The sequence below is a fragment of the Pleurodeles waltl genome, chromosome 6 (genome assembly GCF_031143425.1).
Source record: "Pleurodeles waltl isolate 20211129_DDA chromosome 6, aPleWal1.hap1.20221129, whole genome shotgun sequence".
Taxonomy (NCBI): domain Eukaryota; kingdom Metazoa; phylum Chordata; class Amphibia; order Caudata; family Salamandridae; genus Pleurodeles; species Pleurodeles waltl.
This window is the reverse complement of record NC_090445.1, coordinates 1,064,764,931-1,064,781,604: the sequence shown is the minus strand read 5'-3', so window position 1 is coordinate 1,064,781,604 and position 16,674 is coordinate 1,064,764,931. Positions and strand designations below refer to the sequence as shown.

The 16,674-nt window shown below is 42.3% G+C and overlaps 1 protein-coding gene across 9 annotated transcripts in view; it reads left to right on the top strand.

The window, feature by feature from the left end:
- The window catches only part of TMEM269 (transmembrane protein 269), a 160,628-nt gene that overhangs the window by 46,274 nt on the left and 97,680 nt on the right, over nt 1-16,674 (top strand). For 7 of the 9 annotated variants that reach the window (XM_069240046.1, XM_069240053.1, XM_069240051.1 and 4 more), the window contains one exon: nt 8,194-8,341. In XM_069240046.1, the coding sequence (XP_069096147.1) occupies nt 8,194-8,341 (148 nt within the window). Of the gene's footprint in view, nt 1-7,121; nt 7,206-8,193; nt 8,342-16,674 lie in introns of all 9 variants that reach the window. The other 2 variants (XM_069240054.1, XM_069240055.1) reach the window with 1 other exon arrangement.

Sequence of the window (16,674 nt, the reverse complement as noted above, 5' to 3'; positions counted from 1 at the left end):
GAAGCAACTCAGTGGAATCTGCATCGTACAGTAAACAGTAATGTTAATTAGGGGGATCAACCTGGGAACAGCAGATGAGAACCCAGTAGGACTCGGCATAATACAAGCGGCTATAGCATATGCTTTTAGGGTCTGTCAGGGAGCATCAGAGGAACAACCTTCGGAAAATGGCAGTAAGCAGCCAGCCATGATATGGACTCCGGTTTCCAATGAGAAGCAGCAGTAGAATAACCCCTGGGAGTGAGATGCGGACACCTGTAGATTACGCTCTGGGTTCTTCCTGGTTATTGCAGAGGAACATAAGGAATGGGCATTCTAGAACCTGTTGCAGTATATGATTTGGTGGCTCTGCCTATGAATGGCAAGGATGCAACCTACTGGAAAGTAAATAGGAATTCTATCCTCTTCATGCTAATCAACATTACCAACAACTTTAACATCTACTCTGAGTCCACCCAAAAGCAACAGAAACACAGATATCTGTAGCAGAGACAGCTGTAGTCATTTGTTTTTGTGCCTACCAAGATGTGGCAGAAGAGAATCTTCTGGGAACTGGCACCATACAGAGCATCCTACAACCAGTCGCAGTGTGTGCCCTAAAGAGTCTACCCAGGACCATAAAGAGCTGTCCATGTGAATAGCACTTCAGAGACTGCTGTAGTAGTTGGAGGGTTAGGTGGTGTAGTCGTGTGGCAGAGGAATATCCCATTGAATGGGAACTATGCAACCAGCCCTAGGATCTGCTCTTCGATGCCCACCCAAGAGCATCAGCAGCAAACAATCGGAATTGCCTTTGTAGATGGAACTAGTTTTGTGGCAGTAGGTGTCATTTGATGGCCTCATTGGCTGTTAAAAAGGATTTCTCTAACCTGTTCCTTTAAATCCTCATGGCCGTAAAATGAACCTTACCGGTATTGGAAGGACAGCGGCCATGTCTATGAAGATATGGCATTGTGTCTCTGCCTCTAAGATGATGCACTGGGTGTGTTCATTTTATCTAGCAAAGGTTTTGTACTGTAAGTGTCCCCTTATAGCACAACAACTTATTCCAAGACATACTTTAAAACACTTCCAAGACTGGATTAGCTCTTCCCCCACCAGTCTATGGCTGACGTGCACGCCAGTCACTTGAACGTCTATTCAAAAACGCGGCAGGCATTACTGTTTGGGTTCTGTTGAGTCTAATTTTTTGTCCGCCATAGGCATCACACCTTTTCAAATGTGCATTTCTCTCATACCCCCTCCCAGGCCTTAAATCACGGTTTGCCACTCGTTTAGAGCATGTTAACCTGTGAATGACCCCATAGTGAAATTGAAAGGTTACTTACCTGTCCCGAAAGGTCTCCATAAAGTTTCTTACCTTGATTAATAGGGTGGAGCACTTGAATGCTTCATTAAAACCGAAGAACTAAAACTGTAATTTCTGGTGTTAAAATGGAGTGTGCTTAGAAGGTCGGGGGACTCTTGATTGCAAGTCTTTACATTGATAATATTCAGGTTTAAAAATATGCTGCAAGTGTTCAGATAGTATTATTGTGGCCTTCTGGGCTTGGCTATGGGACACCAATGTACAACACATTAATCTGCCGAGGATACCCATGCTGGATAGATACCTGTTCTTAAAGGTAAGTATTTTTTTCTTGGGAAGATTATCAAGAAAAAGTGTCGTTGAAAGCAGCTTCTCCCTTTTGCACACGTTTTAGGTCTGACGTATAAAGTGGGCTTAAAAAAATAGAAACCAAGTGCAGACATCCTGAATTACTGGCTAGTCCTTTAACTCTCCCGTTTTTAGATTGTTGGCATGCAAGGGAATGTATTAAACCAGGTATTTGGGTCCCCTTAAAAGTTTAGCTTATAGTTCTGCACTGTTGAAAAGTACTCGGTGTTTGGCATTATGGTAATTCTGAAAGCAGGCATTTTCTGCAGTGCCTATCACAGACAATTTAGCCTGTAGAAACTTTATATTTTATTGGGGTTACACTGAAACTGTTCATTTTCTTTTAATTCGGAGCCAAGCGATGTCACATGCTGCGTTTTCAGAACCCTACATTATCTGCCATTTCCAGCTGTTTCACATCCATTAGAAAGAGTTTGCCCCGATGGAAGCATCAGTGGGATTCTTTTGATAGTTAATGGTTTCAAGTATATTTGTTGATTGCTTGCTTGCTTATAAGGTTTTTTTAATCTGGTATTGTCTTCGTTGGAGATTTTTCTTTTGTTCTGTGACCCTAATTCGCCTAAGTGGCTATACTCCGATCTGTCATGAATCAAAGATTCCTGCTAGTTTAAGAAAGACTACTCCCTTCCCATTCTTAGTTCGTCTTTGCCCTTTGCGGTCAGAATGACGTCAGGTATTGTCAGCATATTCAGGAAACTGAAACACAAAATACCTTTAAAAAAAATTAAAAAGCGCGAGTTGTGTGGTGTTTTTTTTTTTTTTCCCCGCAGTCTACGCAGACATTTTGGTCCCCCTGGGAATGGCAGCCCCTGTAGCCTCTGGCGGAACATCGGGCTATTTTAGAGAAGCTGAGCAGGTTTTCTGCCTTTCAGCTCATGAATCCCATCAAGGTGCCCTAAAACTAAGAACGCCTTGAAGTCGAAGACTCTTGACAGAGCAAAAGCGACCACTTTTCAGCAGTTTCGATAGCAGTGAAATTTTACCAGCACAGAGGAATATGCCGTTGATAGTCTACCCATCATCCCTATAATGGGAGTAGAAATATTTTGGGAGGCCTCTGCTGAACAAGATTGTCGTGCATTTGTTGATGCAGTATTTTATTTGTTACCGTTTTTTTTTTTAAACCTGTAAATTGAACTGTTAAACCACAGTTTACAGCGTTAACAAAATCGTTATTATAAAATAATGTAAGTGTCTTCTGTTTACAGTGCAATCACCTACTGCGTCTTGCTCTGAAAAAGTACCCAAGGCTTTAGCTCCCTAAGGTGCTGATAAATTGCCAAACTTCACATGAAACTGAAATGCAATTTCCATGCGCCCCATATTTTATGAAGTTTCTTCGGACAGCCTCCATCCAGTCTGTTAAATCATCTTCGCAGCGTCAATGCATCAGTGTAGGCGTCTGTTCCCCTGCCCCTCTTTTGGCGTCATTAGACTGCCACATTTATGAACATTATATCATATTGCCGTCACTAGCGCCAAATTAACTAATACTTTATGCATCAGCCTCCACAAGACTTCCAGAGGGTTGTCTCTTAACAAACCTCCCAAAAGCCTTCATTTTATGGCACAGTTACAGTTTAAGATAGAATGTTACATACAACCCACAATCCCTGCAGGAATGGCCTTGATTTTCTGTATCCGATCACATAGGCGTGTTTTTAGAGCAGTGGTTCCCACCAAGTGGCCCGGGGATCCCTGGGGGGGTCCACGAAGCCTCCTCAGGGGTCCTGCGGCTGCTTAGAAAATGTAATAATATTAACAGATTAAGTACCCATCTTTCAGTAATGACTCGTTGGGGTGGGAGGGGGGGAGGCGGGGTCCCCAGATTCCAATAATGATTCGAGGGGGGGTTCCCGGGTTCCAGTCATGCTAAAGTCCACAGAAGTCAAAAGGTTGCGAGTAGAGTCTTAGATCCTATGTAGGACTTTGAGCTAACTGAGCCTTAATCTCCTTATTTGGTGGGCGCATTAATGCCTCTTGCCAGTCATCCTGCTCAAATATGCCCGCAACATTTTCCCTTTTTTTAAGCGTCAGTTAAGTGTTGCTTTTAAGCATTAGTACTTGTAGCAGAACTACGTCTCTTTGTCTTTTTTTTGTATTGCTTGGATAAAATCTGGGAACAACACAAAGGCCATTTGATTCTTATGTGGAATAAATCCGGTCTTCTCATCTGTTGTACAATGGCTTTCTGCGTATGTAGTTCATAAAATTCGGTACAGTTGCTCTGGGAAGGTCCTAGGCGGTATCAGAGGAGGTTGTGTGGCAGATTAACAAGTACAGAATTATCGTGGGGACAAAATATCTTGGCAAAAATATCAAGGACCAAAATATCATGAATGTAAGGGCAGATCAGCATTGTACGCATCTGTGTATCTTGAAAATGTACAGGGTATGTAGATGTAGAATTAAGTATAGTAAATCTATGCTTACCTATATAGACTTGCATTCACCAGAATTTGGTCCTTCATTATTTATTGCGGTTTACGATGTTGATGTCTTATTTGCCATATTTTACCTTTTAAACGGAAACCTCATAATGGCCATCAATCCCCTTCTCTGTTTTGAGACTGGGCTGACAGTTTTTATTTATGATTTACCACTTTCTTTAACTTGCACGAAGGGGAGGGAGAGACCACAATACAGATTAATTTCCAGGTCCTTATCGTAAATAACCAGTTTTCCCTGTTACAATGTTGCTTCTTTGTGAAACTTCCATACCATTCGCCACTGCACTTTGCTCCCCAGGACTCCTTCACTGACTGGTCACTCTCTTAGTTGGATAGCATTACCTTGTATCCAGGGCTTTATTCAAGACTTGCAGGCACTGCCTGTGTGTAGTCTATTCTGATTAGGCTGAAGCATTGTCCCCTGAGTTTCCAAGTCATCTTACTTACTGTTACTTGTTTAGAATCTTTTCCGCAACCCCATCGTCACTGCTGTCTATCCTCTTCTTCAAAGGGCATATTTTATTCTCTGGCTAGATCTTTATTCAGTCATTCATCATATGTTGCACTTCCTAAATAGCCTCCTGCGCCCCCTTCTGCTGCAGATGTCCCCCATCAGACAGTTGTTTTCGGTGTTGGATGCTGTTACAGCTCTCACCCTCCTTCTAACACTGCTTCCCTTTTGTCTTCTCTTGGCCCTTATATGTGGCCTCTTGCTCAGCTGCTTGAATGTAGGTTGCTGAGGAAGGAGAGCATCTGTCCCATACTGTAGCTCAACTCCAATGGACAGTTGAACTCCTGACAGGGCTCTTTCAGATGCCTGTCAGCACCCTCCACCACTGAACCAGATTGGTGCTTTAAAGCCGATATCGTGCTCCTTGATTATTCAGTCTTGTCCACCAAGTACTCATTTGTGTTGTTATTGAACTTGACCACTCTCCTATAAAATGAAACTTGGAGGGCTTTTTGTATGTGCACAGTTCCAGGTTGTTAAACCTTCGCGTTTCCTTCTTCACATCTGTTCCAGATTCCGCATTATAGGCTATTCTGTCTTCTTCAGTTTAATAGAAGGGACCCTGCATCCCTTCATTATTTCAGCTACCTTCGTCTGCTCTCACCACCAAATTACAAGAGACTGGAAAACTTGTAGATAATGTGTTTCTTCAGTCAAGAAAGCATGGAGCTCTGACCTTAAGTATAGTCATCTGTGATTCTATTAAAGGTTGTAGTATATGGCTTACTTTGTACCGCTATTGACTTCTAAAGCGTATTTACTGATTTTTTGCAACAATGCACTTATGATAGTGGACACTTTGAAGAGCAAAGGAGCCACTTGAGATTTCATAACAAGAAACCAACTGCAATGTGCCAGGGTGAGGCACATGGTTGTTAGTAGTCCACTATACCATTCTACATAGTACTGATCAAGCCTGTTTCTGAACTAGGACAGGTGTTTGGTTCTGTTCTTCATTTCATTGGCATGCACTGAGAAAGATAAGTTATATTGTGTATATTGTGCTGCACGGAACTCTATAGTCATCATGATGTTGTTCAGAATATATTCTATTCAGTTTTTGCTTTTTAGAAAGTCAAATCTTTAACAGATTTGTTTGACCACATTGTATAACTCCATTTGTTTCTTTCTGTTTTCTTTAAACACAGTCCCTTTTTTTTTTTTTCTTTCTTTTTTTAAAATCTGGAGCACGTTTGTTTCCGCATTACAAACTCAAATTACACCCATGCCCGTTTCTTCCCTGTTAACATTGACTGCAAATCTTGGACATGACGTCTTGCTACCTAAAAGCCAAAGCTGAAAACAGACTTTTTTTTTTACCCGTAGTTATGTACCCACTTCCCAAAACCTAATTGGGATCCTGTGTTCATTGCTTTCCCAAATGGCGTGTTGTTGAATTTTAAGTTAAGATTGACGCAGATTCTTAACTTTTTCTGTAAATGTTTATCTAAGCATCTAGGCTGCCTCCTTTTCAGTACTTTGTAGGTCAAGATGGTTGGAAGAGCCAAATCCATCTCAGATTTTCAGACGATCCCTATAAGATACATTTGCATACGTTTAATATCCAATGAACACAATCAGCCAGCAGTTATCTGGAAACTAAAATGAGCCCAGCTTTCGTCACACCTGTATTGGACACTCCGATCATGACAGATGTCCGGACAAGGACTTTGTTGTCCTTTTAGCTAACGTCCCTGAAATTGAACCACGGTTTACAGAGTGAACTCCAGCGGAAGAGTACTTGTTCCTTAAGAAGCAAAATACAGCTCAGTACCAATCCAAATATCGTACAGTAGAGCCCTTTGGATGATTAACCAAATGTCCATTAACCGGATACAGCCAGCTAATCCAAAACAAAGAAAACACCTTTATGTGACACACCTCTGTTAGTAGGAGTCAAGACACAAATTACTGTGACGTTTTAGGCCATAGTCTGTCTTTATTGTTGGCCATAGTAAAATGGATTTGAGGAGGGTTAGACCTTTCTCTAAAGGTGCTAGATCCGATGCTTTTATGTGGGCTGAGGTGATGGGCTTCTTTATCACAAGGCACAAGGAAGTAGCTCCTTCATTCACTTTCTAGATTAATTCATACATATGTCAGCACTCTAATATTGTACTTAAATCTGCCTTTGATTAAATTCCTTTTTTTAAACATATAGATCGTTTAGAGACTTGTTGCATAGTAAAATGAGTCTTACTTGAGATGAATAAATATTTATTGTTTATGTATTATCTTTCAAGTGCAGTTGAGAAATGGCAGATGGTGTCATGTCAATATGAAGCGGGGAGGGGTCCATGACTGATGTCCTAGTGCTCCAAATTAAAAGAAATATATATACATATATTGGCCTCCTTTTTTCAAGACGTGATAATTTTGAAAGTAATGCAGTTTTCCCTGGGGTCTTTGGAATTTTAATGTTAAAGCAAGCTTTTTAAGCTATGTTTTACTTCCCCCAACTCTTGCCCTAATTCTTTTTTAGATCACGGGAGAAGGCGGAATGACTGCCTCTAAGGAGGAAAACGGCAATGTTTTTCAGTTCCACCTGGATGATATGCGCAGAACAGTATGCGGATCACTGTTTCAGTTCTTGCACTAGACCTACATTTGAGCCATTTATAATTACATATAAAATCGTTGTGGGGAACTCAGATATTTGGGACAATTTCATGTCCATTTTGTATTGTCAGATATAGGTCACTGAATATGAATGATGGTAAAAGAAAAGTCATACATGATTTTTGTTTGATTTTCCCCGTTCCATCAGATACATTGTAACAGCTGCTGAATCTTCTGTGGGAAAGTAAAAAAAGCACCCCTTTGGGTTTACATATTACTTTGTCAAGGGTACCTGACTTGTGGGTAATAGCAATAAAGCCCAGCTGATCTGACTAGAGAGGTTTGATTTAGAAGTTAAGTGAAATGTTCTTGCTATGAAGTCATTTGAAATGTTAGGGAGGAAACATTTGAGTCTCACTGGCATTCAATAAATACTTTGTTTGCTACTGACCAGTGAAGGCATATGTGTTCTGGCAGTATAAACCAATATGGATAATTGTTGGCTGTAGCCCCTTGTTAGTAGTCTGTATACAGTGCCTTAATTTGATCTGGTATATGTCAAACTTGTTACCCTCTGCACTTACCATGGATAAGCCATTGAAGGAAGGGGCATAACACAATCTGAACGGTGCATACATTACACAAATATAGCCAGAAATAAAACATTAGCATCTAGTCCTGTTAAAACGAACAAGGTTCTCTGTGTTAGTTACATTAGTATCGGCTGAATGGAATTTTGAGTCTTAAAAACAACTGCAAGAGCATGATATTCCTGTTCCGAATTAGATGCCAGAAAATCTATTCTCCAACAAAATACAGAGAAGACAAGTGAAAGGTTTCTCAAACCCCACCTGTGTAGGAGATTCAGGTTCCCTAGCCAGACCTTTGATGCTCTTTTGCTTAAAGCCTGCCGGGTACTAGTTTCTAGTCTTGCCTTTAACTAAAGGACGTTCTTACTACTTTCTTGTTCTAACTACTTTTTGTCTGGTCTTTAGGCGTGTTTCAGAGCACCAAGAAGCTGTTCCTGAGTGATCAGCTAGGATGTACCCAGATAGCTGATTTTGCCCGTAAGAATGCTGCCAACGCCTTGTCCCTGGCTAATATGGTTATGGGCCTTTCATCAATTCTCTGCAGTCTGAATGGGTGAGTGCAAACGATGCTACCTAATGAGAGCTGTGACAACTCAGTGAAAAACTACATTGTTTTAGTGTGACACAGACAAATCAGATTAAATATAAATGTGTTTCTTCCTGTAGGAGACTGAAGCTGTTCTAGCCATTCTAAATTTTTATTGTGATAAAGGGATGTTTCAGTTCTCTTAATATCCTTATCACCTGTTGAAAGCTCTGAACTGATTTATTTAGCTTTCGTTCCAATTTCGCTGCTGTTCATGATGGATATGTGGTATGCGAACTGGCATAATAGATCAGCAGAGCTATAATCCTTATTGGCTTCAATCATAGACCGTCTTGCCTAGCCATTCTATTTGAATCAAGTTCTAGTATTCCTGTGGGAAAGCACTAATCTCACACGAAAGCCTAGATTGAATCGTAATTTCCTTTATGGCAGTAATCTAAATGGTAGGACATTTCGGTATCCTACATACAAGAGTTGCCTTTAGTAATTTTATGTTCGGTGGCATGTGTTGCTGCAGATACACATGCTGTGCATAGTCCGCCGTCTGGTGTTGGGTCGGAGTGTTACAAGTTGTTTTTCTTCGAAGAAGTCTTTTCGAGTCACGAGACCGAGGGACTCCTCCTACTTTGGTTCCATTGCGCATGGGCGTCGACTCCATCTTAGATTGTTTTTTTTCCGCCATCGGGTTCGGACGTGTTCCTTTTCGCTCCGTGTTTCGGGTCGGAAAGTTAGTCAGAATCAACGGAAAATTCGTCGGTATTGTTTCGTTCGGTATCGGGTTAGATTAGAATCGACACCGAATCTTGAAGAGCTCCGGTAGCCCTTCGGGGTAATTTCGATCCCCCGTCGGGGCCTGGTCGGCCCGACCGCGTGCAACATCGAGACTGATGGAACGGACCCCGTTCCGATTCTGTCCTAAATGCCACAGTAAATATCCCTATACAGACCAACATTTGGTCTGTAACTTGTGCCTGTCACCCGAGCACAAAGAAGAAACGTGTGAGGCCTGTCGAGCGTTTCGGTCGAGAAAAACGCTCCGAGACCGAAGAGCAAGAAGGTTGCAGATGGCGTCCACGCCGACAGGACAACAACGGTTCGAGGAAGAGGGAGAAGAAGAAACATTCTCCATCCACGAATCGGATTCCGAAGAATTCGACGTAGAAGAAACCGTGAGTAAGACGTCGAAACAAGCATCACACAGAAAAACAGACAAAGCCCAGGGGACGCCACTGCCGACAGGCCATGGCTCAACCCATAAAGTAGGTGACCGTCCATCGGCACCGAAAAAGGGCGAGCTGGTGCCGAGATCGTCCGACTCAGGTCGAGACACAGGCACGCAGCAATCTCGGGACCGAGAAACTGCCGCACAAAAGGGTCGACACCAAGACAGCGGCACCGAAGCTGCTCGGCACAGAGATAGCGGCACCGAAGATGGTCGACGGCAAGAAGGTACGACACCGAAAAAGAGGAAAATCTCTTCGGAGCCGAAAACAACAAAAGACACGGTTTCGGTGCCAAAACGCCCAGCAACCGAACCGAAAGCCAGTTCCTACTCAGAGGAACAATCACTGTCCTCCCAACTTCAAAAACACAGATTTGAGGAGGAATTACAAACAACAGATGTAGATCACACGCAAAAGCGGATCTTTATACAAAGTGGTACAGGGAAGATCAGCACCCTTCCCCCAATCAGAAGAAAAAGGAAACTAGATTTCCAACAACAAGAAAAAACACCACAAGCAAAAGTGGTGAAGAAGGTAACTCCACCACCCTCTCCACCACCGGCAACTCATATATCACCGGCACAGACTCCGTCACAATCACCAGCTCATACCACCATGAGCCAAGATGACCAGGACGCATGGGATCTCTATGACGCCCCAGTATCGGACAATAGCCCTGAGTCGTACCCCACTAAGCCCTCACCACCTGAGGACAGTACAGCGTATGCTCAGGTGGTAGTTAGGGCAGCAGAGTTTCATAACGTATCGCTACTTTCAGAGCCTATCGAGGATGACTTCCTTTTTAACACCCTGTCCTCCACCCATAGCAATTATCAAAGCCTTCCTATGCTCCCGGGAATGCTAAGGCACGCTAAACAAATCTTTAAGGATCCAGTTAAAAGCAGAGCAATAACCCCAAGAGTGGAGAAGAAATACAAGGCACCACCCACAGACCCTGCTTTTATTACCTCACAACTGACACCAGATTCAGTTGTGGTAGGAGCAGCTCGTAAAAGAGCCAACTCACACACATCAGGCGACGCACCACCTCCTGACAAGGAGAGCCGAAAGTTTGATGCAGCCGGGAAAAGGGTTGCAGTACAAGCTGCAAATCAGTGGCGCATCGCCAACTCGCAGGCACTCCTAGCGCGATATGACAGAGCCCATTGGGACGAGATGCAGCATCTCATCGAACACCTCCCCAAAGAATTCCAACAACGGGCAAAACAAGTGGTTGAAGAGGGACAAAACATATCCAACAACCAAATCCGTTCTTCTATGGATGCAGCAGATACAGCTGCAAGAACTATAACTACTGCTGTAACGATAAGAAGGCGCGCATGGCTGCGCACATCCGGCTTCAAACCTGAGATACAACAGGCAGTGCTCAATATGCAGTTCAATGAACAACAATTGTTTGGACCAGAAGTGGACACTGCAATTGACAAATTAAAGAAAGACACTGACACAGCTAAAGCCATGGGCGCACTCTATTCCCCGCAGGGCAGAGGCACATTTGGCACATTTCGCAAAACTACTTTCAGAGGAGGGTTTCGAGGTCAAGCCACACAAGCCAGCACCTTACAAACAACACCGTCTACCTACCAGGGACAGTATCAAAGGGGAGGCTTTCGGGGCCAATACAGAGGGGGCCAATTCACAAGAAACCAGGGAAAATTTCAAGGGCCCAAAACCCCTCAAAACAAGCAGTGACTCACAAGTCACTCAACCCCTTCACACAACACCAGTGGGGGGAAGACTAAGCCAGTTCTACAAATCTTGGGAGGAGATAACAACAGACACTTGGGTCTTAGCAATTATCCAACATGGTTATTGCATAGAATTTCTCCAACTCCCTCCAAACGTCCCACCGAAAACACACAAGATGTCCAAACAGCATATAGACCTTCTAGGACTAGAAGTTCAAGCATTACTGCAAAAAGACGCAATAGAATTAGTACCAAAAACACAAAAGAACACAGGAGTTTACTCACTGTACTTTCTAATACCGAAAAAGGACAAAAGTCTGAGACCAATATTGGATCTCAGAACACTAAACACCTACATCAAATCAGACCACTTTCACATGGTCACGTTACAAGACGTAATACCACTACTGAAACAGCAAGACTACATGACAACGTTAGATCTAAAAGACGCGTATTTCCATATACCGATACATCCCTCGCACAGGAAATACCTAAGGTTCATATTCTAAGGAATACATTACCAATTCAAAGTGTTGCCATTCGGAATAACGACCGCACCAAGAGTCTTTACAAAATGTCTAGCAGTAGTAGCTGCACATATCAGGAGGCAGCAAATACACGTGTTCCCGTACCTAGACGATTGTTTAATCAAAACCAACTCGCTAACAAAGTGTTTACACCACACAGATTATGTTATACAAACCCTTTACAAACTGGGTTTTTCCATCAACTATGCAAAGTCACACCTTTTGCCGTGTCAAACACAGCAATACTTAGGAGCGACAATCAACACAACAAAAGGGATAGCCACTCCAAGTCCATAAAGGGTTCAAAATTTTCACAAGGTGATACAAGCTATGTATCCAACACAAAAGATACACGCAAAGATGGTCTTAAAACTCCTAGGCATAATGTCCTCATGCATAGCCATTGTCCCAAACGCAAGATTGTACATGCGGCCCTTACAACAGTGCCTAGCATCACAATGGTCACATGCACAGGGTCACCTTCTAGATCTGGTGTTGATAGACCGCCAAACATACATCTCGCTTCTATGGTGGAACAGTACAAATTTAAACAAAGGGCGGCCTTTCCAAGACCCAGTGCCACAATACGTGATGATAACAGATGCTTCCATGACAGGGTGGGGAGCACACCTCAATCAACACAGCATCCAAGGACAATGGGACGTACATCAAAGAAAGTTTCATATAAATCACCTAGAATTGTTAGCAGTATTTCTAGCGTTGAAAGCATTCCAACCAATGTTAACCCACAAATACATTCTTGTCAAAACAGACAACATGACGACAATGTATTATTTAAACAAACAGGGGGGAACACACTCGACACAGTTGTGTCTCCTCACACAAAAAATATGGCATTGGGCAATTCACAACCACATTCGCCTAATAGCACAGTTTATTCCAGGGATCCAGAACCAGCTAGCAGACAATCTCTCTCAGGATCACCAACAGGTCCACGAATGGGAAATTCACCCCCAAATCCTGAACACTTACTTCCAAATGTGGGGAACACCTCAAATAGATCTATTTGCATCAAAAGAAAACACAAAATGCCAAAACTTCGCATCCAGGTACCCACACCGGCAATCTCAAGGCAATGCTCTATGGATGAATTGGTCAGGGATATTTGCATACGCTTTTCCCCCTCTCCCTCTCCTTCCATATCTAGTAAACAGATTGAGTCAAAACAAACTCAAACTCATTCTAATAGCACCAACATGGGCAAGACAACCTCCAACAGGCCAGATCTGTTAACACAACACAAGCAACAAATCAGGCATCCAAACCCAGCATCGCTGAATCTAGCAATTTGGCTCCTGAAATCCTAGAATTTGGACACTTAAACCTCACACAGGAATGTATGGAGGTCATAAGACAAGCTAGAAGGCCATCCACTAGACACTGCTATGCAAGTAAATGGAAAAGATTTGTTTGCTACTGCCATAATAATCAAGTTCAACCATTGCATGCATCTCCAAAAGATGTTGTAGGGTATTTACTACATTTGCAAAAGTCAAATCTAGCTTTCTCTTCCATAAAGATACATCTCGCAGCAATATCTGCATAGCTGCAAATTACTCATTCAACTTCCCTATTTAGAATACCTGTCATTAAAGCATTTATGGAAGGCCTAAAAAGAATTATACCACCAAGGACACCACCTGTTCCTTCATGGAACCTCAATATTGTCTTAACAAGACTCATGGGTCCACCTTTCGAACCCATGCATTCTTGCGAAATGCAATATCTAACGTGGAAAGTTGCATTTCTCATTGCCATTACATCTCTAAGAAGAGTAAGTGAAATTCAAGCATTTACTATACAAGAACCATTTATTCAAATACACAAAAATAAGGTAGTTCTAAGAACCAACCCAAAATTCTTACCAAAGGTCATCTCACCGTTCCACTTAAATCAAACAGTAGAATTGCCAGTGTTCTTTCCACAGCCAGACTCAATAGCTGAAAGAGCACTACATACATTAGACATCAAAGTAGCACTAATGTACTACATTGACAGAACAAAACTAATTAGGAAAATAAAACAACTATTTATTGCATTTCAAAAACCTCATACAGGAAATCCAATATCAAAACAAGGTATAGCTAGATGGATAGTTAGGTGCATCCAAACCTGCTATCTTAAAGCAAAGAGACAGCTGCCTATTACACCAAAGGCACACTCAACCAGAAAGAAAGGTGCTACCATGGCCTTTCTAGGAAATATTCCAATGAACGAAATATGTAAGGCAGCAACATGGTCTACGCCTCACACATTTACTAAGCACTACTGTGTAGACGTGCTATCTGCACAACAAGCCACAGTAGGTCAAGCTGTACTAAGAACTTTATTTCAAACTACTTCCACTCCTACAGGCTGAACCACCGCTTTTGGGGAGGTAACTGCTTACTAGTCTATGCACAGCATGTGTATCTGCAGCAACACATGCCACCGAACTGAAAATGTCACTTACCCAGTGTACATCTGTTCGTGGCATTAGTCGCTGCAGATTCACATGCGCCCACCCTCCTCCCCGGGAGCCTGTAGCCGTTTAGAAGTAGATCTTGAACATTTGTACATTTGTAAATATATTACATTAAACCTTAATTTTGTACATACGTATTTGTTCCATTGCATGGGCACTATTAGCATTCACAACTCCTACCTCACCCTCTGCGGGGAAAACAATCTAAGATGGAGTCGACGCCCATGCGCAATGGAACCAAAGTAGGAGGAGTCCCTCGATCTCGTGACTCGAAAAGACTTCTTCGAAGAAAAACAACTTGTAACACTCCGACCCAACACCAGACGGCGGACTATGCACAGCATGTGAATCTGCAGCGACTAATGCCACGAACAGATGTACACTGGGTAAGTGACATTTTCATTCCTTTACATACATAAGTAGCATGGGAGTGGTAATTCAACCTCAGTATATCAAGACAGTGGTCACAGGTACACATTGTGCATGTCAAGCTTTTGCCAGTGTCACATGTCAGAGGGTTGTCTCAGTACCTCAGTTGTAACAACTGGCGTGCCCTAGCCTAGTGGACAAGAAGTCATGGCCACCTATTGCCATAGTTACCTGTATGAATTCCCATTTTACATTACAACATATTGCTCGACTTGAGCACAGGGTTTTCAACCACTGTTGAACCATTTTCAGGTTTTTGTAAGCGTGAATTTCATATACGGTTATGATGCCATTGGTAATGCAGCATTGATGTAGGAAGTATGAATGTTTATTTTTGTGACAAACGTTCCCAAAGGTTAACGCTCTATATTCTGGAGCGGTCGATGATGTAAAGCCATTCTGTAATCGTATAAATGTTTCAGATCTCAACCTATAGCAGCAATATGAGATAGTTGGTTAATAGGTGTGTCAATGAATGAAGGAGTTGGAATCATCACGGCAAAGTAAGTAAAGGTTTTGTGATGCGGCTTTAGGAGCATGGTAACCACAGATGTCATGCTACCGCCCTGGTTTACACATTGAAGGGACTGTGTACTAAATATTTTTATGGTGGTTTCTGGCAAGGAAATTGCTCAGTGGCCCTCCACATGCGTGGTGAAATCTTTCTTCATGTCACCACTTATTTTATATTTTATTTTTTTGAAGGAAAAAGGCACAGTTAATATGGAGCCTGGGCATTCTCCCAACCCGTATGAGCCTCAAGCATGGCCTGCAATCTCATGAAGAAAACTTTATATAGTGGAATTTGAATATTCGTTTAAGGGTGCTGTTATTTAAGAAATACCAATTTTTCACAAAAAAACTCTTCTAACCAGAGAAAACGGCAGCATAAGCCACAGTTCCATTTGATTCCCTATTTTCTCCAGTGATGGGACATAAATGTCTCTCAGTACCACCTCTTTGTCACGGTTGACTTGAATCTAGGTATCTCTTAGATCCAGTTCACCATTGTAAGGAATATTCTAATGGATATTCTATTTCTACCTGTTATTTGGCGTTGGCAAGAGGGAAAACACACTTATCCCAAGTTGATGTTTATGCATGAGAAATCAGAACTTCAATTCCCTAATTACAGATGGCAACTTGAATGCAGAGGCTTTGAAAAATAAGAGAATGGCATCAGAATGTAACAATAGCAATACTTTTCAGGCTGCGATGGAGCTGCTATGGGGATGAAATTTCCTAAGTTGGCATGCCTGTGGCTTCACTACTAGCTCAAAAAGCATGAAGGAGATAGTGAAGACATCCCTCACACGTACCCCTGCCACTCGCAAACGACCAGAAATACATCCATTTATGTGGATTTTGCCTTTTGACTTGGTATAGATGGCTGCTCTAGTCAAATCTAGAAACGAATCGGGCACACACTCTTTAATATAGCCATGAGAAATGGCCATACCAATGTATCAAAGGCCTCTGTATCCAAGAACACTGAGACTGCCTCAACTCCAAAGTGATCTGATGCATAACAGCAAATAGGGTCCACAAATTGTGAGAAATGGCAAACCCTGTTAGATATGGAAGCAACAGTTTATCCATCATCAGCGTGACTGTTCATTTTCACACTGGCCAATACCTTTTGTCTGACTATCTGTATACCTGGCATAGCTCCTCATCGAGTTTCAGCAGTGCCTTGTATTGTCGCTATTGTGGTCTCATCAAGATGACTAGGGCCTCAGAATACACCAGCCAATAGGTGTGAAGTCAATACATCCTTATTTCTTTTAAAATGTAGCAGTTAAGCCACCAGACCAGTTATTTGCCACCTACAAAACTTTCATCTCACAAATATTGTGCTTCACCTAGCGTAACTAAACAACATTGCTTAGACATCACTAGCCCTCCAATATAGAACTTGTAGGTCTTCTGGATTGTCTAATAATGGGGGTCGCAACCAAAAGTTTTT